At 38.0% G+C, this 24,855-nt stretch overlaps 1 protein-coding gene across 2 annotated transcripts; it reads right to left on the bottom strand.

Annotated features, from left to right (window-relative positions):
• Positions 1-767: 767 nt before the first annotated feature.
• On the bottom strand, positions 768-14,368 carry LOC126823260 (hepatitis A virus cellular receptor 1). 2 transcript variants are annotated; one of them, XM_050551969.2, is made up of 8 exons: positions 14,158-14,368; positions 10,314-10,472; positions 9,898-10,062; positions 8,233-8,388; positions 6,978-7,118; positions 6,412-6,554; positions 5,776-5,857; positions 768-4,462 (listed from the first exon to the last, which is right to left on the bottom strand). In XM_050551969.2, the coding sequence occupies exons 1-8, from the start codon at positions 14,231-14,233 to the stop codon at positions 3,483-3,485; spliced, it is 1,902 nt and encodes a 633-aa protein (XP_050407926.1). In that variant the 5' UTR covers positions 14,234-14,368; the 3' UTR covers positions 768-3,482. The 2 variants fall into 2 exon arrangements, with proteins under 2 accessions (XP_050407926.1, XP_050407929.1); XM_050551972.2 differs by lacking the exons at positions 6,412-6,554; positions 6,978-7,118; positions 8,233-8,388; ... (1 more) ...; positions 10,314-10,472; positions 14,158-14,368 and adding an exon at positions 6,127-6,181.
• Between the last annotated feature and the right edge of the window lie 10,487 nt (positions 14,369-24,855).

The raw sequence follows: 24,855 nt of genomic DNA, 5'->3' as shown, positions 1-24,855 counted from the left end.
GGACAGTGATTTAAGGTATTAAAAACGGTGAAAGTATTGTTCGTCTCCTAACAGTATTGTTTATATTGTATTCATTTTGGTAGCCTGGTTTGTCACGCAATAGTCTGCTATGCACTGCTTAATTGGGCATAATAAAATCGTGAGTCATGACGTAACGTTATGTAAACATATTTGGTCCAATTTTGGAGCTCTGTTTAAAGCGTAATGATATTGTTACGCAGTTAGCTACTGGTTGTTGACCAGTCATAATTTGGAACAGAAATTTGCTTCCTTTACAGCAGTGTTAAGTGGGATTAGGTATAATCAAACGACGAGTATGGGGGAAACCATGCTGGAAAATCCCGGGGAACTTTCGAGGAATCGAATCCCGCACGACCGCACCGCCATGCAGTATGCTACGAGGGAAATATTGCCTGGAATGCGGCGCTACGGCCTACTCTTATATAGAATTCCATGTCAGGGGGTCTTTTACGTGCACGTCAATGTGTACACGGGACTTCCTTTTTTGTCCCATCCCAACGGCTAGATAGTTGTCGTTGTCAGGCCCTCCGTCATGCATCACTGACAAGGGAAAACCATGCCGGAAACACTCGATGAACTTTCTCGGCCAACACCGGGGGCGAACCCGCGAAGTCCAGACTAACGAGCCAGATTTTTACTCACTTAGCCACCGTGGCTCCCGGAAATGAAATAACAATCTATTAATTAGAGTACTGTACATGATGCCCCGCGTTTTGTGGACCCATACCAAAAATATACAAGTCCGGTTTAAACATTTCAGTTTTAATGAAATATACATAACATTTTTAAAAATCGATTACCAGTCATATACAAAAAGAAACTGTATGAATAAATCTGTTCCATTACATATACTGATAAATAATATGTGCTAATTACATAAAATAAGAAATGTGTTTTCTTTAAAATCTTCTATAAATGTGAAGCATCCTTAAAAGTTTCAACTTTAAGCAGTTATAATATAAATCCACGGTCTAAATAGCAACGTCCGCCGGACATGGGGTAATGGGAGGGGCGTGTGTGTTCTCTCCCGTCTTGCTTTTGCAGAAAACGACGAATACTAACGTCTTATGACCGGTTTACTTGTAAACCTCATCAAATCGGAATGTAACTGATATAGTGCTATATAACTATATTGTTCTAGGTTCCATCTAAATAAGTGATCGCCTGAACCATCTCGGCCCTGATATAGTGCTGAAATACATTTTAAACGACAACTGGTAAAACTGTAGGGCCAGCGGCGCAATTGCACCGTTCTGTTATTGACAGGGAGACATTTGTACCCATAGCCCCACCGTTCCGGCGTCCTGCCTATGAGTATACACGACTTGGGACGATTTTAAATATAAAGAGTTAATGGTCAATCCACTTGTCCTGTATCGTGTTCATAAGTTTTCAGAGGACAATACCACTAAATCTTAAAGCATTTCATATGTGCGCGTGAGGTTGTGAATTCCGATCAGCTTTACAATGGTCTTCCTATATAATCCACCAAGTGTCAAACAATTTTGAAGATTCTAAACGAGAAGCCAATTCGATATCTAGCATTTTCCTTACGACCTAACAAACTGAAATGGGGTTTAACCTCCCACTGTTCTGCACCGACTAGGCTAATGAGGACGGGGGACCTAATAAACACAATGTCAAGGACGCTACCAAACAGATGTTTAAAGATACTTTCCCACAAAAGTATTTATCTGGTGGTTATTTCCAAGAAAAGTATGGCAATTTTGGTATATATATGGAAAGTAGAAACATCCAATCTTAATAGAAAAGTACTGGATTACCTGAAAAACACCCATGTGGTGCATACAGGGTTTCCCTAACCGGCAACCCGACGATTAGGGATGCCCGCTCGAGTGACGTCAAAGATTGATATGTTGATCAACTTGATGTTAAGCTTAAACGTACAACAGTTTCTGAGATAAAAACCACGGTAAAAGATGTGGGCAGTGGAAAATCCGAGAATTAAGTAAGCTTCGATATTTATGATAAATGGACAGCAATTAAAGACAACATCGTCTTGTATGTGCAATGAATTCTCATACGGCTTCGCACCCGTTGCTAGGTACCTCGTCAGCCAAGCCAAACATGGCGTCTTTTAATATATTTTTTTATAGAAAGGGTATTCTATCACCAATACAATGTTTTGAGAAGAATTCGAAGCAAAATTTTGATCGATTAATTAGTTTGAATATGTTTTTAGTATGTACGCGGGACGGTATCTTTAAAAGGCAATGGCTTATCCTTTTAACTATGACAGACTACTAAGAGTAAAATATTGTATGATTTTAACTTGAGAGTTATAATAACGTTTATATCTCATAGATGGCTCAACATAGTTGCTTTCAAATTAACATAAATCGAATTTGAACACTCGCGATGTAACTGTGCAGTTAAATCATGTCAAAATGAAAAAGAAATGTATGCATTGGCCGAAAGACTTTACAAAAAACGAAATTTAGGAGGAAGGATCGGCGGGCCAACAACCGGCAGACACACGTGACGACATTATATGCGCACACCAGTGGGAGCGTATAAACAACCCCACCATGATTATAAATAATGTGCATTTGAATTTAAAAAATCTACATTTATATACATAGGCGTAACAAAGTATGTGAACTGATTCTAACATCAAAAAACATTTTAGCATATTGAATGAATTAAATGAAATCTATACTTATGCAAACTGTGATAAACGATATTATGTTGTCACCTGTGTAAACAATAGATAATATATAATAAGTGAATTATGTGATAATCCAGTTAATATGATTGGTTAATCATTAGATATTTGTGATGAGTGCAATGACAGGGTGAGTTCATGTGGGTCAATCATGGGCGTAAATGCTAATGTTATAAATTAGTTATGGGCATAAGATTTTTATCACAAAAATTAGTCTTTAATTGCATGTAAACATATCGGATTGACATTCATTTTGATAGGGGGGGGGGGGCTGGAAGTGTAGCCAGCCAAAATGTGTTTCCTTCGGCAATTCTTTAAGTAGTAAACACAATATTTCCGATTTAGTACAGCACTCTTAGATGCCGAACTACTGTTCTATCAATTAAGGGCTAGTTACAGGTTACACAAGCGCCATAAGAACACATCTATGAAGCAAAACATGTAATATCCACTAGTAAAATAAATATATTGGCATTGTAATGCTAATTTCAATATGAAATATAAGCACCGATTGTTTGTATTCCCACTATCACAATGTTAATCTTTAAACGGAAGACAAGATTCTTCGTTGTGAAATATACGATTGCGTAGTTGATTATCATCACAAGCACAGGAAGTTTCAGCTTAAATTTTAACTCAACTTTTTGAACATACACTTTGAAAGCTCAGCGGTTGTATCAATACCTTCAGCGAGGAGGTTTACTTTCAGCCTTTAGATTTTGAACTTGCACCACTGTTCTAAAGTAACCCGAAATGTGAAGACGGATATAACATTTTAGCTAGGGTTGTAATATCCCCCTTCAGCACAGGCAATTGGTGCCATTTCTTCCTCCGATTCCTCTGTTGTTTTATTTTGCTGTCGTTTTGCCCATAAATAGACTGCTACACCAATAACTACAAGTCCTAAAACTACACCACATGATATTCCTATTATAAGAGGCATCAAACCATCTTTAGTTTTCTCTTTTATAGGAGACCCAGGTGGAATGTTAAGCGACCTATTACTTGTTGATGACATGTTATTATCACCACCAACAACACCTTCAATGTTTCCTGAACCCGTTTCTGGCAAATCTTGTGAATTTCCTGTGAACGAATTGTTTGTAAATGTCGGTTTGTCTTTTGCAGTTGATATAGTTGTTGTTGTATACATCGCCAGCTTTAATGTTGTGGGTGTATTTGAAAGGCCGTTTGACATTAAGGTTGATTTGGAAATTGTGTTAGTGGAAAGTGTCGATGGTACTGTTGTTTGACTGTCGGACGTCATTGGTGTTTCTGGTTGCTTTGTTGAAGTTTTCGCAGTTGTTGATCTGGTTTTGGTTGTTTTACCTTGAGTGGTAGTTCGCTTTCTTGTTTTCGGTTTCGGCGTGGTAGTGCTTCTACGGGTTGTTTTTGTGGTTATTGTTGTAGTCGTTGTAGGCAATGTAGTAGTAGTAGTAGAAGTAGTGGTAGTAGGCAATGTAGTAGTAGTAGGCATTGTAGTAACCGTCGTAGGCAAAGTGGTAGTTGTGGTGGGTAATACAGTAGTGGTAGTTTTGGGTAATGCAGTAGTTGTTGTGGGCAATGTTGCTTTAGTGGGTTTAGTCTTCGGCTGTGTTGTTTTTGGTTTTGTTACAGTAGTCGTTGCGGTAGATTGTTTAAAAGTGGGCGTACGAATGCTTGTTTTTTGGGTGATTATTTTTGACGTGGTTGTAGTAATAGTTGTTGGTACTGCTTCTGAAGTTACTTCATCAGTTGTTAAAAATTCATTGTCATCTGTAAAATATACATAAACAAATTGCAAATAAATGTCACAGGGTCCGTCTATGGTGACAAAAATGTTTCGTACAAAATTAGTGTCAAATATAAGATATCTAATCGTTTAAAATAATCGTTTAAAATAAAAACAGCTAAAAAGCATGACATTCGCGCTCCCAATAATACCCATCATTCATTAGAACACCGACTTGCCTTAATAATATAATAATAATAATAAATGTCCATTTCTTTAGCGCCAAACCCATCCATAAGCATGCCCAAAGCGCTTTTAAGAGCAATAGGACTATATACATGCCTGTTCAAAAATTTAGTCAACATAAGATTGTTTCAACAAGCAAGTTTTTAATTGAGATTTAAAACATGTAAGAGTTTTGCTGTCACCTTGTGATGATATCGCCAAAACAGGGGCAGATCCAGGAATTTTTGCAGGAGGGTGTTTCCCAGATTCCCGAGACAATGTATCTCCCCACCCCCCTCGGCTTTAAATCTTTTGAGAAATACATACACATTGAGCTTTTTAAACAGAGAAATACAACACCCTGTTTGATGTCAATTTTTATTATGAATTAATACGATGACATTGTGATTCAGTTTTATTGATGCAAAGCATTAATTGTGATTTCGCATATGTCTATATCATTATCTCGCACTTTGAGTGCCCATCCTGTTGCACCATCTGACGATAAAGGATAAAGCACAATTATGACACTTTTCTCATAAAAAAGGTTGTTTTACTAAAAAATTTATGTGGCTGAGCAGGTGAGGGGACCCCCCAAATCCCCCTTCTGGATCCGCCCCTGCAAGAAGCACTGCAATCTTTCGAAATTAGTCCCAATATCAATCACAATCCACTAGAATAATAACTTGCATTGTGACGATATCAAGAGTAACTTCCCTTTATATCTACATGTTTTGAGTTATACCAGACAATAATATCGAAGGAAGATATCAATACTATGGCAATAAACATAATAATATGTACAAAACTGATAATATATTCCATTGATAATCTACATTATAAAGGATTGCAATGCTTCTTAGTTGTGGATTTAGCTGTTAAAACAATGCAAGTCACAACCAATGACAACAGAATAGTGGTATGTAACGTAATTTGAGATCAACTGATATTATCTTTTACTGTTAATTATAGTAACAACGTAAATGAATGATTATACATTCAAAAATATATTTTGAAATCACCTTTGTTACTGAAATTACTTTTTACTAATGTAAATGATTGATTTTGTTATTCGTTGCGAGATGATGATGATCATGGGGACAGCTCTAATTAATTTAATAAAGTAATCTACCTTCTGAGCAGTTGTACATTCTGACATCATCAAGGCCGATATCACTGACAAACGCTTCTTTACGGGTTGCGATTATAATGATCTGAAATATTAAATTATCACCAGTTAATCAAAGCATTAATAAACATAGCGGAAGGCATTGTGTGTTTTCATAGAACATGGAAGTAACTGTAAAGTTACGTGTTCACATATAAAGATCCACCCTAAGCAGTGTGTTGTCGCCACCCCTGTTTATCCGTGGGTCAGCAACTCTACAAAGCTGGATTATTGATTATTAACCAAAAACCCCAATCACTACCCTTCAGAACGTAAAGCTATCCTGTAACATGCTGTCTCATGCGCTGTTCATACCTGGAATACTTCTGTTTGTTGCTCTATTTTGTTGACCTAAAGACGTAGGATAGTAGCCCCCTCCCCTCCCAATCAAGAATTGCTTCCTTTGGCCATGTAACTGAAGAGTGCACAGAAGCTACTATTTAAGAAATCAAAGATCTACCCCTGTTCGTCCGCCCGTCAGCCACTCTACAATGAGATTTATTGATTATTAACAAAAAGAACCAATCACTGCCCTTCAGAACGTAAAGCTATCCTTTAACATGCTGGGCGTACAACTCCTGCCTCATGCGCTCTTCATACCTGGAATACTTCTGTTTGTTGCTCTATTGTTATTGAACCCCGCTTCCATTCCGGACCTTGATTACCATCCATATAAAATTCCGGATCTATATCATCTAGTATTTTACTTTCTGGTTTAACAAAAACTTCCAAACTTCCAACAGCTAAAATAATCATAAAGTATTGTACCATAAGGATACAAATTTACAGTTACCTAGACATTCATGAAAACATCTTCCCTGGCAGCGATCGGGGCATTAAAGCTTAAATTAAAAACCCAAGTACTATGGACCAGGTCTTGAGTATGCCACCTTCTTGGAATTCAAAGTATGCCAATCGAAGCGCAATTGACCAAGGAACAAGCATGTCGAGTTGCATCTCGATCATACATGAATTGGCTGAGCCATATGATTGTTTTTAAAGAACGTCGCCCCCAAGAACAACAAAATGAGTAGGCGTTGGGGACCAGTTCTTTTTCCAAAAATTCCCCAAAGAAATGCACATAGCGAAAAGGACCAATTAGAAAATGTTCACAGGCACACTATGATCTGTTAAATATTGTTTGCCTGTTTAAGTAAGATACTTACCATTTTCATCATCTGGGCCTTGCATATGATACCAAAATTCAAAGCAGCTATTACTGTATTTTGCCTGATAGAGAGGTGAATTTAGTATGGCTTTATCAAAAGGTTTTCTTGGTGCTGATGACTCAATAAACAGATAATGACCTGGAATACAATTGAGAGATATTGCTACATCTACAAAATACCAATGAAAATGTTTGGGGTTTAACGTCCTACTTTTGTGTACAAACTAGGCTTGTGACGATAAGAGGAAGTACGCCATGTCGTGTAGCTTAAACATTATCAGTTTTCGTTTTCCGGCTAATCAAAGTAGAAGACACTTCCACTGGTGTTTTTTACTTCATACTTCTATTAAGAAATAAAATGGGAATAAAGTCTTACTTTTCTGGACCAACTGGTCTAATGAAGACTCATGTATTCTTTTATCGAATTCCAGTTGACATGCAATGCAGTGGTCCCTGCCAGGCCTGCATCACCAACAAGAGGAACACTAGTACAATGTAAAGTGAAAAAGGGGAAACCAGGTCGGAAAATCCCGGGGAACTTTCTTGGTCATCATCGGGATCAAATCTGTACTTTGTTTTGTTCAGATGTATCTTAAATATATCTTCACGTCTCGCCTATTTAATTTTTACCCTTTGTTTGTCTTCTTTTTTAACATTCTTAGTCGTTCGGATGGGACGAAAAACCGAGGTCCCGTGTATACGTTGGCTTGCATGTAAAAGAAACCTTGACAGTGGGAATTTGAAATATTAGTAGGCCGTAACGCCGGTGTCAAGGCAAAATTTCTTTCTTAGCACACCGTATGGTGTATGGCTGTCTTCATTAGCCCAGCTGGTGCAGGATAGTAATAAACCCCATTTCATTTTATATGCATTTAGTCTTATAGTCCTGCTTCTATTTTCTGTAACGCCAACAACGTCCCGAAACGGTCCGTAAATTTCAGACTCTGGTATTCCGCATTATATTTTGTTACAACCCCTAAAGCATTCCCACATTCGCTTTCCGATAATCCGTCACAATACGCAACCCTGAATATAAATATAGATAATTAAAAACAAGGCATTATACCAGATCCAAATATCATATATACCGTGAATTTCAAGGTAACATTAAAATTCGCTTTATCATAATTCACTACAATGCGCAACATTGGATATGAATATAGATAATTTGAAACAAGTCATTATCCCATATCCCAATATCATATATACCGTGAAGTTCAAGGTAACATTAAAATATTACCATGGCAGTTTACCTTTTGAATTGTTACCAAAAGTATGATCATGTGAAGGTCCAGTGTTCACAGTTGGTGTAGCACCTGAAAGCCAGGTCCATTCAAAATGATCATCATCCGATTGACCCCATCCGCATAACTCTTCATCTTCAAAATCACATTCTAAACTTATACCCACTGAAATTAAAGCATATATATATATATATATATATGTATACGACAAAATCTCCAGTATTCAGCAGACATGCAACATATGAAAAGTAGTATGAAGCTTTCGAATCATTGAATGAAAAGTTAAAAACAGCGTCAATCCAATCTTATCTAAATCAAGATTGCGCTTATATTTTGGACACTTATGCCAATGGTTATGAGTGATGTAATGACTATGCGTTATAAAAGGCAAATGTAGTTTTCAGTAATTCCATCCCACATTCAGAAAGAATATTTTAGGTACCGGAATTATCGTTTCATCTATTTCCAATTTCATTTCAACTGACAATTTTAAAGAACATTTTACCCCGTGTCCCGGTTTGACACGGTATCCGTTTTAGCGCGGTTCCTTGTACATCAGTTATTTATCAGTTTTCATATAGATCTAATTTTAAAAAAAACCTGACTTATCATGTTCAACCGTTCATGAACAGAATCAATCATGATCAGAATCACCCGTTCATGACCGCAGCTTGCCGAAGCTCTCTAGAAACCACGGGGTTGTTCCTGACTGAGTCTGACTTGTTATTTTTCAGTACATTATGTAGGCGTACCATTATATTTGCAAAATTACCATGCCTTTTCTAACAAAAAAACCCCCTACAATACGGTAGCAAGCGAAAACAGTGCCTAGTCAAACCGCTAGACTTAAGTTTATCTTTACCATGTCGAGCTACTGAAGCTACTGCTAAGATAACCTTCTGCTATCTCCGCAATTTACTATTGTAGCGATGTCAAGCCGACACGCCTTGTATAGTTTAGTTCTGGTTTACATTTATTGTTATGGTTCGCTCCCCTTTTAAATACGGGGGGTTGGATGGTTGAATGGTTAGCACGCGCGCACTGTATCATAAAGTCTGTCATTGAGTCAACTGGCGTGGTTTCGAATTCCCGGTTGTACGTGACAAGGAGTAGGGTCGCCTGTCCAACCTCCCACTGCTAAAGGCCCCTACGCGCAAGCGAATTATTGAAATAAAATTAAACCATATGTTAGTCCCGAAATGACCTACTTTGTGTCGAGTGGACGTTAAACCCCATTTCTCTCTCTCTCTCTCCCTTTTAAATACTAGAGCGGTAGGAATATTTATTGGTCTGATGACCATAGTCTATTGTTGTAGTAACCTCCCATGTTAGTCAAGATTGTCATGTCTCTTCTGTTGTTACTCGTGGCTCCAGGCACTGAATAAAGATGGATACAGGGCCGTAACTAGCTCAGAGCAACAAGTGGGCTGGAAGTGTTCTCAGGGGTGCTGTAATATTGACGGACAATGTATATCTAGTTACGGGCCTGGATGGATATGAAAATGAACCGTAAAGTTTTACATCGTATTTCTTCTTTTACATGTAACCTGTACCAGCCCTACAAGTTACGGAAGAATGGGCCATGTTGAGAGCCCTTTAGCCGTGGTTTGAACCTACTGCCATTCGGGGTGCTTGAATCCCGGTATATAGTAAAAATGCTAAAGTTGTATTTACCGACACAAGTGGGTGGTTGTACATTCCACGTTTGTCCATTACAATAAATTGATTCTGGTCCTTTACGTTTCATTCCCGCTGGACAGGTAAATTTCAACATGGCGCCGTTGTATTCACCTATTATCTGAAGACCGTCGGTAGGCGTTACATTAGGACAACCTTTACCTGTTCAAAATACAAAGAAAGAGTTGATACAATTAAAAAAATATTAATAATTCTAAAATCATATCTTCCCAAAATCAATGGTTTGTCTGATTTATAACATAGTAAAACAATCTACAGTACCAGTTTATAAAGCCCACCATTGAGTCAAGTGATGTGGTTTCGATTATCTGCTTGTAGGACTGATAATGTGAAATAGAGTAGTGTCGCTTGCCCCTCTCTCTCTCTCTCTCTCTCTCTCATGAGTATCTTACCTATACATATGGGTGGTGGTTGACTCCAAACTCCTTGAGATAAACAAACGGCAAACTTGGCACCAACTCTTGTAAACTTTTTTCTACATCTGTAATACACCATCTTGCCTCTAGCCCGTACTTTAGCCCGACCATTTGCTATTCTAGGTCGATCACAATCTAAAAATATAAAGATACTTAGTTCCGCTAGTGGATAAAAGATGCGTTTCCGCGAGTGATTTTATGTATTTATATATGTACAGAAAGTCGCTCATGGAAACATTCCCATTACATTTGCATTATACCTACTTTTTTCGCCGGCCGAAACGCACACATGGAAAACGGGAGAATTATTTATAGTTATCATTTGGCACCAATAAGGTTATCCATTAGCACGTTTGTCATATTAGGAGCGTGGTTCCCCATTGTCAGTGATGCAGGACGGAGGGCCTGACAAGTACGGCTGTCTAGTCGTTCGGATGGGACGAAAAACCGAGGTCCCGTGAACACATTGGCATGCACGTAAAAGATCCCTTGGCAGTTGGAATTCGATATAAGAGTAGGCCGTAGCGCCGCTGTCCGGGCAAAATTTCCCTCATAGCACACTGTATGGCGTAGTCCAGTTCCGAGCAGAACAATAGGACGCTAAACCCCATTTCATTTCATTTCATTTTGTCATTAGGAGTCTTCTCAAAACAAGTTTTCTTCTATTTGTTTACGGGTGGTGGGGTAGGGTGATGATGGGCCAAATAATCTAACGCGTGCGCTTTAGGTCATAAGGTCTGTCATTGACAAAGAGAAGGGTCGACGGTCCAACCTCGTAGTTTTTTTCCGGGTGCTCCGGTTTCCTCCCACTGCAAAAGACCCCTACGCACAAGCGAATTATTGAAATAAAATTGAACCATATGTTAGTCCCGAAATGACCTAGTTTGTATCGAGTAGACGTTAAGCCCCATTTCTCCCTATATATTTGTTTATAAGAGAAAACCATTCTCATCTAAGTGAAGTTAGTGTAATTACATAATGTAATGCGTAGTAAGAGTTTCCGGGGTTTATTTTTAAAAAGTTGGTAGTACACTAGTATTGTTGGCTAATTAGTCTTTATTAAGATTACGCAGTACTAGAGTGGAGTGGGCATTTCTGTCCTTCAATTTACAAAAGCAGAATTTGAAATATAAAGCCTTTAAAGGGATGGAGTTTTTAAGTAAATCAGTTGTTCGTGCACTATTCGTCCATATTCGTCAGCATAATGCTGTATTATAATATTCAAAGTGAAATGGCGTGGAACGTTCGGTCTTTAAATTGACAAAAAGCAGAATTAAACGAAATGTCAAGTCATTTTAGGATCTTAAAAGGGGTGGTCTAGTTTCAATATTAAAAAAGAGTAAATTCATGACATGTTAAACCCCGCATATCTTTCTGCGCACATTAAAACAATCTCATTGATGACACTAGATAATCATTGATAGGCAGATTTACTAGTATCGCAAAACCCGGGTGTGACCGGAAGTACTCGACAAACCGGAATTAATATAATGAATCAAATTGCCCCCTGAAAATGGGCTATTAAAATTTACATGGACATTAAGTTGATTGGTGAACTCGTTTATCAATGAGATAGTTAAAGTTTCGATGCGTCATTTTTAAGCAATAAGAATCACGTGCAAACTACAATATTGGGGTATCGGTCCAAAAATTGTTCAATTCCGTTCAGTACTGACAAAGTTAAGTTGACTTTAAAATTTTATCTTTTTCTGCTAGCTGCGTAATAAGCCCGCTGCCATTTTGTTTTGGGCGAACAGAGAAGATAGGCTTTTTTTTTTAAAAAAAAAGATTCTATTGAATGCAGTCTGGAGGGTTATCTAGCGTAGGCATTCTGTTTATGTATTCAAGCTGTTGGAAATTTGATATTTCAGCGAAAAATGCAAATGACGCATCGTTACTTTAAAGGACAACAGTGGGATAAAATGTGCTGTCTTCTACATCATTAAAGGACGCAAGTCGCTAACTCGGTATCACCCACAGTCTTGGACATTGCAAACACGACTTATTAATCAATTTAAATTAACATTGATGTTGTTTCTTACCGTGAAAAGATGGGCTTCTGATATCCAATATTTAAGGCAAAATGTAGATTTTAAAATTGGCACAGGAATTTGTAATGAAGCGACTCGATGAACGAGGCTAAATATACCCCACAACCACACCGGGGAATACTACCGGTGTAGACTGGCATAACCAGACGCCAAAGACTGCCATTCAATCGGGAAATTTCCGCCTATTTCGCCGAACATAACTGATTAGAAATTACAGTAAAAATAGAAACGATTGTATGTAAATTAATACATTATTATATGTGTTGCGATCCATTTGTGTCCATTTCTAAGTACCAAAGAATAGCGATCTAGCTCCTTTAAATTCATAAACAATCAAAGGATTAACGTTTTCCTACTGCAGTGTTTAAACTAAGTTCGCACAAGTACATAATGGCGTGCACGTAAAAGAAAGCTTGAAAATTGGAATTCGAAAAAGAGTAGGCCGTATCGCCGCTGTCCGGACAAACGTTCCCTCATAGCAAATTGTGTGGTGTATGCCCGTCTTTATTAGCTCCGTCGGTTTAGAAAAGTAGGACGTTAAACCCAATTTCTTTTCATTTGATTGCATTTCATTTTTTTTACTCAACTATATTTGTTACATCTTGCGCAGCGGTGGCCTCAATTAATTATGCTGTTATATTGTTGTATGAGTAAATTGCAAATTGCAAGCCGCTGAAATTGTCTCTTCCCTGTTATGCAAGACTTTGCGTCGCTTCGCCATTTTTAAATTAAACCATTAAATGGTAACCGTATTTTAACCCGTTTAAATCTCCACCATAGGATTGTCATAAGAATAAATGTCTTATATAACTTTTCAAGCCAACATAAAGACCTGAAACGGGCATATTTAGCTCTTATACAGTATTATGCGTCTTTGTTGAGAGAGTTCATTAATGATGTAAACAGAGGATTGAGTTATCTCCTCTTACTCCTCTACCACGTCTTCTTTTAAAGGGACAATAACACTCTTGCTGGCTTGACAGCCCCAGAAAATAAAAAATAGCCTTATTCTAAGTACTAGATGTGTTAGTGTCCTATACCTGTTGTGTAAATTATCCATTAAATCCTATTTTACTTGTCCAAAGGGTTCAAAAATATTTTTAAATTCAAGTCACATTTGAAAAGCTTTACGTCAGGCTTTTCAAATCATTTAGTTGAATTTTTCCAATTTTTTAAATTAGGTGTGTTAAGATGAAATTTGTATCATCAATTAATTGAAATATTGTAAAATAGTACAATTTGTTGACCAGAATAAAGATTGGGACATATTATTCAGTTACAACAAGAGTTGTATTGAGCCTTTAAACCAATACGTGAGGCAAATACATTCGGTCAAAAGTACGAAATAAATATGTTCTTTCCACTGTCTTCAGCCTCCCCTCCCCCATCCTTTAATTTTGCAATGAATCCAATTTTAAGCAACTCTTGTAATAAAATCGCCAAGAAACCTAAAATATTTTCAGAGGAAACGCCTCAATAACTCTTACCGCGCCCAGCTGCCTTTATAGCGACGTTCGGTTTTCACTAGTCGGCTAATCTGCTTTAGCTGTCTGTCACCCTAATCGCCTTAGACGGTAAAGTTGTGGATGAAAGACAACCAGAGACAATATATTAAGGATTCTGTGAGAAGCGAGGTGAAAATGTAATGTAACAAATTATTGACTTTGGCACCACTCAGATTTTTTAGCCTTGGGTGATCGCTCCGCTCAGCAACCAACACTGCACACAAAACTAACTAGAATATTATAAAAAAAAAGTGTTATACTTACTTTTAGCACCAACCGCTTGTTGAAATAAGAAAAAGAGCAATACATTCAGTACTGCACTATATCCATTTAATCTCATATTGAAGGATTATCCCCTAATCTTGGAATGTATATAATCCTTTAGAAATTTACTATCCTTCACATAAAATCCCTTTTTGTCTCATCCGCATCACCGATGGACTCCGTCTATAATCACGTCAGGCGAGTATTATCGTAGAAGGTTTGGCGACCACTCGACTCGAAAATAACACCCCGGATGTCCGGTTGCCAAAGCTCGACCTGTGACTGATTTTTATATCGCCTGTGTATTAAACTCAGTAGAATCTGATACCAACCGGAATCAATGTTTGTTAAAACTTTTATAAATGATTAACTTATTGAAATGTCTTATCGAAACACATAACCTAACGTAACAATGTGGATCAAATCATGTGATAATCAAAGTGATTTGTTTTACTTTGGGTCTATCTGGCATTTTATTACATGTAAATTTACCAACAGTTTTATACGAGAGTCAAAAACAATTAACTCCAGTTATTAGTGTGGGAATACCTTTTATTTTAGAATAATATTAACAGAGATGAAATAAGCTGGGGAATGTTGTTCTACTTCCCTGCACCGACTGGGTTAAACAAGACGAGCACGGGGGACATTTTGCCTAGACGGCGGAGCTCAGACCTACTCTTATTTCGAGTTCCAAGTATCAAGGATTCTTTTACGTGCATGTCTTTCGTCCCACCCGAACGACTAGACACTACCCTTGCCAGACTGTCTGCGCTGCACCACGAACAAGGGGAAACCACTCTGGAAACTCCCGAGGAACTTTCTCTGTGTACACCGGGAGCAAACCCGAGATCCCCTGTGGTTAGCGAGTCTCTTACTCACCGAACCACCACGACTCCTATCATTAACAGAGTGGCTAAAATTTTAAACATTATATTGAATGGTATGTATTTTAATTTTCCTTTGTAGTTCAATCCCAGTGATTAACCAGACTGGTCTCAAATTACCAAAGTCATAAAAGAACCCTTGAAGAATGAAGAATAAACGGAAACGCCCCTGTCCGAGCAAATTTTCCCTCGTAGCACACAGCGTTGCGCTTTCTTGGTGTTTAAAACTCCATTTCAATTTCATTTCATTATTGAAAATCTTAATTTTGTATGCATGTGGTTATTGAATATGTTTGTTTTGTATGCATGTGGTTATTAAATATGTTAGATTTGTATGCATATGGTTATTAAATATTATATTAGTTATGTATAAATGTTTATATTGAATATGTTAGTTTTGTATGCATGTGGTTATTAAATATTATATTAGTTATGTATAAATGTTTATATTGAATATGTCAGGATTGTATAAATGTTTATATTGAATATGTTAGTATTGTATAAAATATGTGGTTATTGAATATGTTAGTATTGTATAAATGTGGTTATTGAATATGTTAGTATTGTATAAATGTGGTTATTCAAACTGGGTTCCGTGATTATATTTAATCTTTCCTGGCGGAGTCATAGCCGTGAAATATATATTGGGGGGGGGGGGGATTCCGCAAATGAAATTATATAGGGAGAGTGTGGGAGGGTCACCCTCCCATTGGGGGAGGGGGTGTTGGGGGGGGGGGGGCACCCAATTCGACGAATTCAACCCGCCGACACGACAAAATGAAGGCGACGATCGTCGGGTTATTTTGTCGTGTCGGCGGGTTGATTTTGTCGACTTGTCGACTTGTCGCCTTCGACTTATTCACAACCCGACAAGGCGACAAGTCGACAAGTCGACGAAATACAATTATTTCGACTTGTCGTGCGGCGACTTGTCGCCTCGGAAGTTAATCTGTGCGCATGTGCGACAGCATCGTATGTCGACTTTGTACATCAGCAAAGAGTTACCAAATATCAACCAAATTTCAAATTCCTTTCTGACTCACACGACCTTCCTGAACAATGTCAGTTTAAAAACAGGTTAACTGTAGTTTTCTCTGCGTATAATACGCTTGTAAAATATTCTTAGTTCAAATCCCGGGGGGGGGGGGGGCTACCGACTGGTTTAACACATGTGCTTTAGATCAGAAGGTCTGTCATCGAGGCAAGTGGCATGTTTAAACTCATGGGTTTCCTCCCAATGCTAAAGATCCTTGGACACAACCGAATTATGGAAATATAATCTCTCTCTCTCTCTCTTTTTAATTTCTGTTACAGATTTCCATAAAATCGATGATTTACCCTCGAAAGTCGTAGTGTTCTTACAATATGCAAACATATTTGAGAAGCATAGTCATAGATATTAATACATATTTATTGATGTACAGTTAAAACTGTAACGGGGGAAATATTGTTTATATTTAAGTGGTTAAGTAGAAATTAAATAGAAGAAATTATTTAGTAGTAGTAAACATCTTCATTCCATAAATACCACAAATACCATCATTATTATAAAACGGAAAAAGTCTACAAACACTTGAGTTATTTCAAAATTTTGAAAAATACTTGACAAACAAGAAATTCCGTCTTGGCAAAAGGTTTTCAAATATATACTTCCTCTACAACCGAGATCCTACATACATAGCCCTTGATAATAAAACTAAAATAAATATATTCAAACTATAGCGAGAAGATGGAATCTGATTAAAATGCACATCTATATTTCGTTTCGTTTGTTTTATACGAAATTTTGAACTATGAAAAAACGAACCGAAACAGGATCAGTTTTAAACAGATTGGAGACAATATATTTTTGCTTAAAGTAATATAAAATCACAAGATAGTTTAAGTCATGTTCATTTCAAATAATCTATGATTACACGACGGAGATATTGGCCCGGTTCCTACAGAAAATTGGGGCTGTTGTGGTCTGACGCGAGAGAGCAATTTTATTTCAAGAATTCGCGTGGACAGACAACCCTACTCTTTGTCGCAGGGAATCGAAACCACGCCGCTCGACTCAATGGTGGGCCTTATGATCTAAAGCGTGTGGTATTGTTTATAATGCTATCATTCCTAGAAAGGGGTAAAGGTAAAGAACAATTACACGATCTTATCAAATATAAGTAGACATACACTTGTAAATTTTTATTTCCTTTACCGACAAAAACACGTCCGAGAAGCCAAATTAAATAATTAACTTCTACTCGACATAAACTAGGTCATTTCGGGACTAATATATAATATAGGCGTCTTGGGTTAATGGGGGAACCCAGGGGACCAGGAGAAATTCCACGAAGCTGGACAGGAGAGCCTACTTCTTTTTGCTACGTGCACGCTGGGAATAAAATTTCGACTTCGGCTATTTCCGACGTGGTTTCCCCATGTCAGTGTTGCATGACGGAGGGCCTGGCAAAGACAGCTGTTAGTCGTTCGAATGGGATGAAAAATCAAGGTTCCATGTATACACTGGCGTGCACGTAAAATATCCCCATAGCACACTGCATGCCGTATTGACCGTCTTCATTAGCCCAGTCGAAGCAGAACAGTAGGACGTTAAACCCCGTTTCATTACATTTCTCTGCATACAACACACTTTTTCACATTTACATAAATATTCTTATAAAATATTCATATGCCATGTCAGTCAGAACAGAATAGTAGGACGATAAAACACACTTCATTTCATTTCATATGCCATGTCGATTTCGAATAAAAATGTATTCTAATGTTTATATATTTTTCCCCAAACTGTCTATGCGTTATCATGAATTAATTGTGATCTAAGATTGAAAGCTTGGTCTATTTTTGAAGTTTTTAGGAAGATAGGCCCTTCAAAGTTCAAATTCTGACCGTATTATCAATGATTTAGAAATAAGCGGAAACCTTAAGATTGGTGACTAAAGTGTAGATTTCCTTTCACTTTTATTGATAATTGCGTGGGTCTATAATATATTAGATGTTGATATACACGCTACGTTGAATTCAATAAAACATTTAATCTAAAACATTTTAATTTACCAACTTTAGTGTTGTGTCAAGTTGAACGTGTACACTGAAAAAGTTTTAATGTGAAAAAATAGCAGTACATGTTTTCACGTTTTAGAAAACATTGCTGTATAATCTGAACATTGGTTGGCTTAATATTATCCATTTTTTGTAACGTATTGGACAACAAAATGTATTTAATTGGCGTATTGTAGTATCCATTTTCAAACTATTTTGTTACCGTACATGGATTTAAAAAAAAAATAAGTCACCGCCAGAAAATGTCTTTCACAACCATGCTCTAGGTTATTTAGGGCTAACAACGTGCAACTGTATTTCAAGAATTCGCTTGCACGCTGATATCTTTAACAGTGGGAGAAGAACCGGAGGACCCGGGAATACCCAAGAGGTCAGACAGGCAACCATACCACCCTGCACGTTTCAAGTCAGTAGCTTGAAGCGTATATATGGTATTAGTGTCAGTGGCTTGTGGCACGAAGTAACAGTATATTGTCGCATACATAATATATTATGTCAACGCTTGGGCGACATAATATATTGTGTTGACGCTCCAAGCGTGTTAGCATATTAGACCTGTAGACTCAGTGGAATGTACGCGTCATCAGAGCCATAGAAAGTGTCCCTGTAAATAAAAGAGGGCATCCTTATCAGAAAAAGGGCACCTGTGATGTCAGAATTTCAAAAAAGGGCACTTTTCTTTCGGATTAGGGTTAGGGTTAGGGTTAGGACACAGAAAAGAGAGAAAAAACAGAAAAGAAAAAAACAAGCATTCATTGATTATCAAAGCGCCAATTAAATCTATCGTTGCAAGTTCATGCCTAGTCACCTCCATCCTAGTTCCAAGCGTTGACATAATATATTATATCGCCCAAGCGTTGACATAATATATTATGTATGCGACAATATACTGTTACTTCGTGCCACAGGCCACTGACACTAATACCATATATACGCTTCAAGCTACTGACTTGAAACGTATCGCCTGACCATACCCCTTGTACAAAATAATGTGGACGTGACAGCGCATTGATCTAATTAAAGACGCACGAGCTGTCGGGCTTGTCCATTTTAGTGATAGAAGTGTGAAGTAAAAACATCTGTGGATGTGCCCTTTATTTTTATGAATCGACCAATTGACAAACGAACTGAATAAAGTTGGTTGAATTGTAAAAATACAAATGTTGTTGTTAGTAAGTTGTATTTTACGTCCGCTTCCACCGAGGTGATATCGCAGACAAAAATACAAATGGATCACTGACAATTGATATTGGAAGAGAAGTAGGCGGAACACCGCAATACATGTTAGTCTGGTAAAATGCTCCGCCCCGCCTATTCTCTATTCACAAATAATTACTTTTTGTGTTTTCACTTAAATTATTTTCGACCTGGTGAATTTTGCCAATTTTGATAATTATCGAAATTATTTCTCTTCGAATGAAAATGAGCTCTTAAATTTAATATTATTATATCAATATTTAAGTAATCTTTTGAAATCAGACCCAAAGCAGTTACAGTATACAGGCAAAACCATCGTAATGATGTAAAGCTGGTTAGATTACTGTGTAGCATAAACATAGGAAAAAGTAAACGGTTCGAAATTATAATATGAAGAATTTAAGACATATCTGCATTCCAACAGATTTAATTCCTCAACATGCCCACCGGAAGTTACATGAACATACTTTCAAGAAACACAATATATAACCAAATGACTAACGTAAGGCTTAATATTAATTAAATATCTATATTAAGAGGATTGCGCTGCCTAAGTTTTTCGATTTTATACTGAGATAGAATAATATTAAGGATGTCATCAAGAACATACATCTTCTTCGATCGGACATTATTATAGTAACTGGTCTAACGGTATTTAAAAGGAATAAAGAGTTTAAGTGATGAACGAAAGAAACAATAACACGATCGTAAGGAGGTAAAACATTGTATGGACCTTTCTAGTGACATGACGGACTGAGTATCTTACAACGCAGTCAAAAAATACTTGCCATTATGAGAAAACGAAAGTAGATTGAATCATCTTTCCCGCACCCCACTCATAGATCATTTCATTCTCCTTGGTTATAAACCTGTAACGGCAAATCTCTTTGATCTTTGGGATATTCTATGCCTGGAATAACTTGAGGTCTGAAAGTCGGAGGCGGCTTTGGATATATACAGGGGAATTTAGGGTTATTCTTCTGAAAGTTTTTCTTTAAACCTGTAACAGGTAATTCTTCCAGGGTAAGTTTTTTTTTCCATAAGAAAAGATGACCTAAGGTTTTTCTTATTGGAATTCTGGGATATTCTCATTTTGCGTATATGTAAACATAGACGGTTTAGCAAGATAAAGTTCTCCACTTCGGTTGTGCTGGGGAAGAAAGACTTCAGAAAAAAACCCTCGGGTTATTTTCTTCAGTCTTTCTTTCCCCAGCATAACCTCAGTATCGTGCTTTATCCTACACATATAGGCTATTATGTACTTCCAGTGGCTGAGAAGATGAACCTCAGCCCCCTCCCCACATTCTTTTCAAATTACGTTCGTTCGTTCCTGGAGTTTAACGTCCACTCCCACCAAGTTATCACCACCATATAATATGTTTGTGCTATATAGTCGGATTGGTGTCATTGACGTAGCAATATTTCCCACCAATGGGTGGAACGCCTTATATTTCTAACAAAGAGATTAAAGCGAGAATTTCATATTTTTAAGTTATATTTTTAAAATGTATTTAAATAAAGCCTTAAAATAGATGGTATCTATAAACAGTCCTACCGTGTTAAAGAATAATCCTATTAATCCTATAATTCCCGATTGCTAGTTGAGAAATTGTCAAAAATAATATCATTTTCAATTTCAAATTCAAACGTTTGAAGATAGCTATTCCATGGGGGCAATAGAAAAACAAAGGAGGTAATTGTGTTATTATTTCCGGTGTGAATGATTTTAGAATTGTGATAATGATACCTGTGATCGTATAATAGTGAGTTGACAACCTATTGAACAAAAGACATAGAAATAATTATGTTTTGACTTTCTTAGAAAATATGAAATTCTCGCTTTAAGAACAGATAGACACTATATAAAATTTGATAAATTCTCCTAACGTTTTATATCAAAAGGTCACACGAACTTTTGTTCTTCGGGAAGGAATATTAAAATTGTATTTTAGTTTTGAAACTTGATAAATACCTCTAAATTTATATATATAAAGGTCACACGAACTTTAACTTTTCATCTTCGGGGACGAAAATGACAATTGCGTGGCCTATTCCTTCGGGAAAAGAAATATAAAAAAGAACAACTACTTGGTTGCAGTTCTCAAAATCTCAAGTTTTGATATTCAAATTAAAACCATTGTCATGAGACGCGATTGGCTTTTTATTTATGAACAGTAACACATGTACACATGCAAAAATAGCGGCACACCTGGCTAAATATATATGAAAATATTTTAATTTTGCAAAATAAAAACATGGTAAGTCAGACGGAATACAACCGTAGGCAGAAACTAGTCATAGACACATAGAATGACTTAAACTTAATGAAGAAAATCACAGCTATGAACTTATCAGTAAACACCAGTGAATATTAAATTGACATCACGTTTTTTTTTACATTTTTTAGTGTGCCGTTCAAAATTTCGCGGCACGCTTAGAAAGATCTCGCGGGTGTGCCGCGAAACACCGGTTGAGAATCACTAATTTATGAAGATCCCCGAAGGATATGCTGACGGTTAATGAGATTTTATGCAATATACTGGAAACTCGATAGTAAAATCATTGCATATTTCTTGTAACATAACAGGTTGAGTACAGCCAGTATAATAAAAGAAGACAAACATCTAATGCATGTAATCTTTATATGTAATTAATAATAACTAGCAAGTCAGAGCGAGGGGAAAACATTTTGTTCAAATAAAAATTACATATCATTCTTCCAAATGACAATATATATTGATAATACTTTCTTCTCAGTGTTGCCGTACTAATTCCAAAGTTGACAGAATTACACAACATCTTGATGATCGAAATCTAAGAGGATGAACAATCCTTCAATCGGTATAATCCGACGTAGAAATAATCCACAACAATAATCCTAAACTTGGATTACAACAGAGATATAGTTTCTCTCAAAACAACACGGTGTAATACAGGCAGATAATTTCTCTCAAAACAGTACATTAGTGCAACACCACGAAGTGGCAATAAATGGAGAACACAGACCACGTGGAACGGGTGGATCCAGAGGGGGTGGGGTGGGGTGGGAGGTCAATTACATGTAGCTCAGCTACATATTTTTTTGTGTAAATCAACACTTTTTATGAGAAAGGTTTCTCGGCCGTGTGCTTTATCCTTTATCGTCAGATGTGGGACAGGATGGGCACTCAAAGCACGAGATAATGATATAAACATTATGTGATCAGTACCGGATCTAGGGGGTGGGGGGTGGGGGTGGCAAAGTGGGACAAATGTCCCGGGCCCCCCACATTTAGGCCCCCCTCCCAATTCTGGGTCATACTTATATTTTATCCCGGACGGAGCCAACCAGTACCTTGGCTTAGGGTGCGAGGATTGGGGCCCTGGGCAGTAAGGGATATTGGGGGCCCCGGGACTGGTAGGTACCAACAGATTTTCGGGGGCCCAGAGATCGGTTAGGCCCTAAAATGAACTAAATAACATAACTTTGAGGTTCTACCAATCAATAGGTCCTAATCAGTTCCGGGGACCCCATCCCGCGATGTGATTGCTGGGGCCCAACCAGTCCCGGGAAATTAACGTAATCATAGTATAGTACGTAGTTCAGACAAATGTATAATCTGAACATGTTTCCTGCCTAAATTTTACGTCTTTTTTCTCCTTATCTTTTGTTTGGGATTTTATGTCTTGATTTGACCTATGCTCAGTTAAAAAATTGGTCTCAGATGCACTGAAATTAATCCTAATTTAAAAAAAAAATTCCTGGAGGAAAACACCCTAGGCCCCCGCACAGTTGGTATGTCCCAGGCCCCCCACAAGGTTAATCCGGCACTGTATGTGATATCACAATTAATGCTTTGCATCCATGTAATGAAATTGAATCACAATGTCATTGTATTAATTCTTAATAAAAATTGACGTCAAACGAGGTGTTGAATTTCTCTGTTTATAAAGCTCAATTTGTATGTATATACGCCAAAATGTTCGATCCCTGCATTGGCCGAGAAAGTTCATCCAGATTTTCCGGCGTGGTTCTCCCTTGTCAGTGATGCAGGACGGAGGGGCTGACAAGGAAAGCTGTCTAGTCGTTCGGATGGGACGAAAAACCGAGGTCCCGTGTACACATTGGCGTGCACGTAAAAGATCCCTTGACAGTTGGAATTCGATATAAGAGTAGGCCGTAGTGCCGCTGTCCGGGCAAAATTTCCCTCATAGCACACTGTATGGCGTATGCCCGTCTTCATTAGCCCAGGTTAGGAGCAGAACAGTAGGACGTTAAACTCCATTTCATTTCATTTCATTTCATATACGCCAAAATGACGATAGAGACAATGCGGGAGTCAATAAGAAACTTACCGCGAACGTTTACTTCTGTACGAAGAGATAAGAAAGTTCTGCCTTCTGACTGGTCTGATCTGCCTTATACAGTTTTAGGAAATTTTAGAACTTTCTGGAACATGCTAAAATTTTTCACAACCTTCCAAAACCTTCCAGCTTTTTCTAGAACCCTCCAGAACCAGGGGGGTGGGGGTGGATGGCCGATTAGTTAGCACGTGCGTGCTGTATCATAAGACCTGTCATTGAGTCAACTGGCGTGGTTTCGAATCCCCGGTTCAACGTGACAAGGAGTAGGGTCGCCTGTCCAACCTCGTGGGTTGTCCCCGGGTCCTCCGGTTTCCCCCCACTGCTAAAGACCCCTACGCGCAAGCGAATTATTGAAATAAAATTAAACCATATGTTAGTCCCGAAATGACCTAGTTTGCGTCGAGTGGACGTTATACCCCATATCTCTCTCTCTCTCTCTCTCTCTCCAGAACCAGGCTAATCCATACGGACATACGCTTACGCCTGGTGTACACAGAACTCGTTATTTGTCCCATCCGAACGACTTGAGCCCACACCTTGCACCGCTGAAAAGAGGATCATATTCACCGAAACACCGTGTTTCCCATAAGCGATATATTACGCAGTTGCTAGTATATTAGGGAGGGGGGTGGATGACCGAATGGTTAGTGTGTGTGCGCTGTATCATAAGGTCTGTCATTGGGTCAGCTAGCGTGGTTTCGATTCCCCGTTTGTACGTGACAAGGGGTAGGGTCGCCTGTCCAACATCGTGGTTTTTCTCCGGGTCCTCCCACTGCTAAATACCCCAACGCGCAAGCGAATTTTTGAAATCAAATTGAACCATGTGTTAGACCCGAAATGATAGTTTATATAGATCACAGGGCCTTAGGCTGCCGCGGTAGGTGTATTGCATGGGTGGTGCTTGTTTAAATGTGTTCCAATAAGGTTGCTCCAGCTCTATTGGGACATGGCGGTTGAATCATAAAGGGATACATTTCTTCAATTCTACAGTAGCTTGCATCCATTGGGGTGTGGCAGTGGCACCTCGTATGGGCAAACGTGGACACGTCCTGCTAATCCAAAGATTAAAACAGAAGAGTATTAATATATTGAACTGAACTATCAATCAAACAGCTCGAAGGCTTGATATATAAAGGGAAATAACTGCACATTTAGCTCATGAAAACAGGCATACGCCATACAGTGTGCTTTGAGGTTTTCTGTTGCC

This window comes from Patella vulgata, chromosome 6 (genome assembly GCF_932274485.2).
Source record: "Patella vulgata chromosome 6, xgPatVulg1.2, whole genome shotgun sequence".
Taxonomy (NCBI): Eukaryota; Metazoa; Mollusca; class Gastropoda; family Patellidae; genus Patella; species Patella vulgata.
The sequence above is the reverse complement of the archived record's forward strand: the minus strand, read 5'-3'. Positions and strand labels throughout refer to the sequence as shown.

Coding starts and splice junctions, on each gene's coding strand:
- LOC126823260 (XM_050551969.2), bottom strand. CDS start 14,233: ATGAGATTAAATGGATATAGTGCAGTACTGAATGTATTGCTCTTTTTC. Junction 10,063..10,313: donor ACCACCACCCATATGTATAG/GTAAGATACTCA, acceptor TATTTTGAACAG/GTAAAGGTTGTCCTAATGTA. Junction 6,555..6,977: donor AGGCCCAGATGATGAAAATG/GTAAGTATCTTA, acceptor TGATTATTTTAG/CTGTTGGAAGTTTGGAAGTT.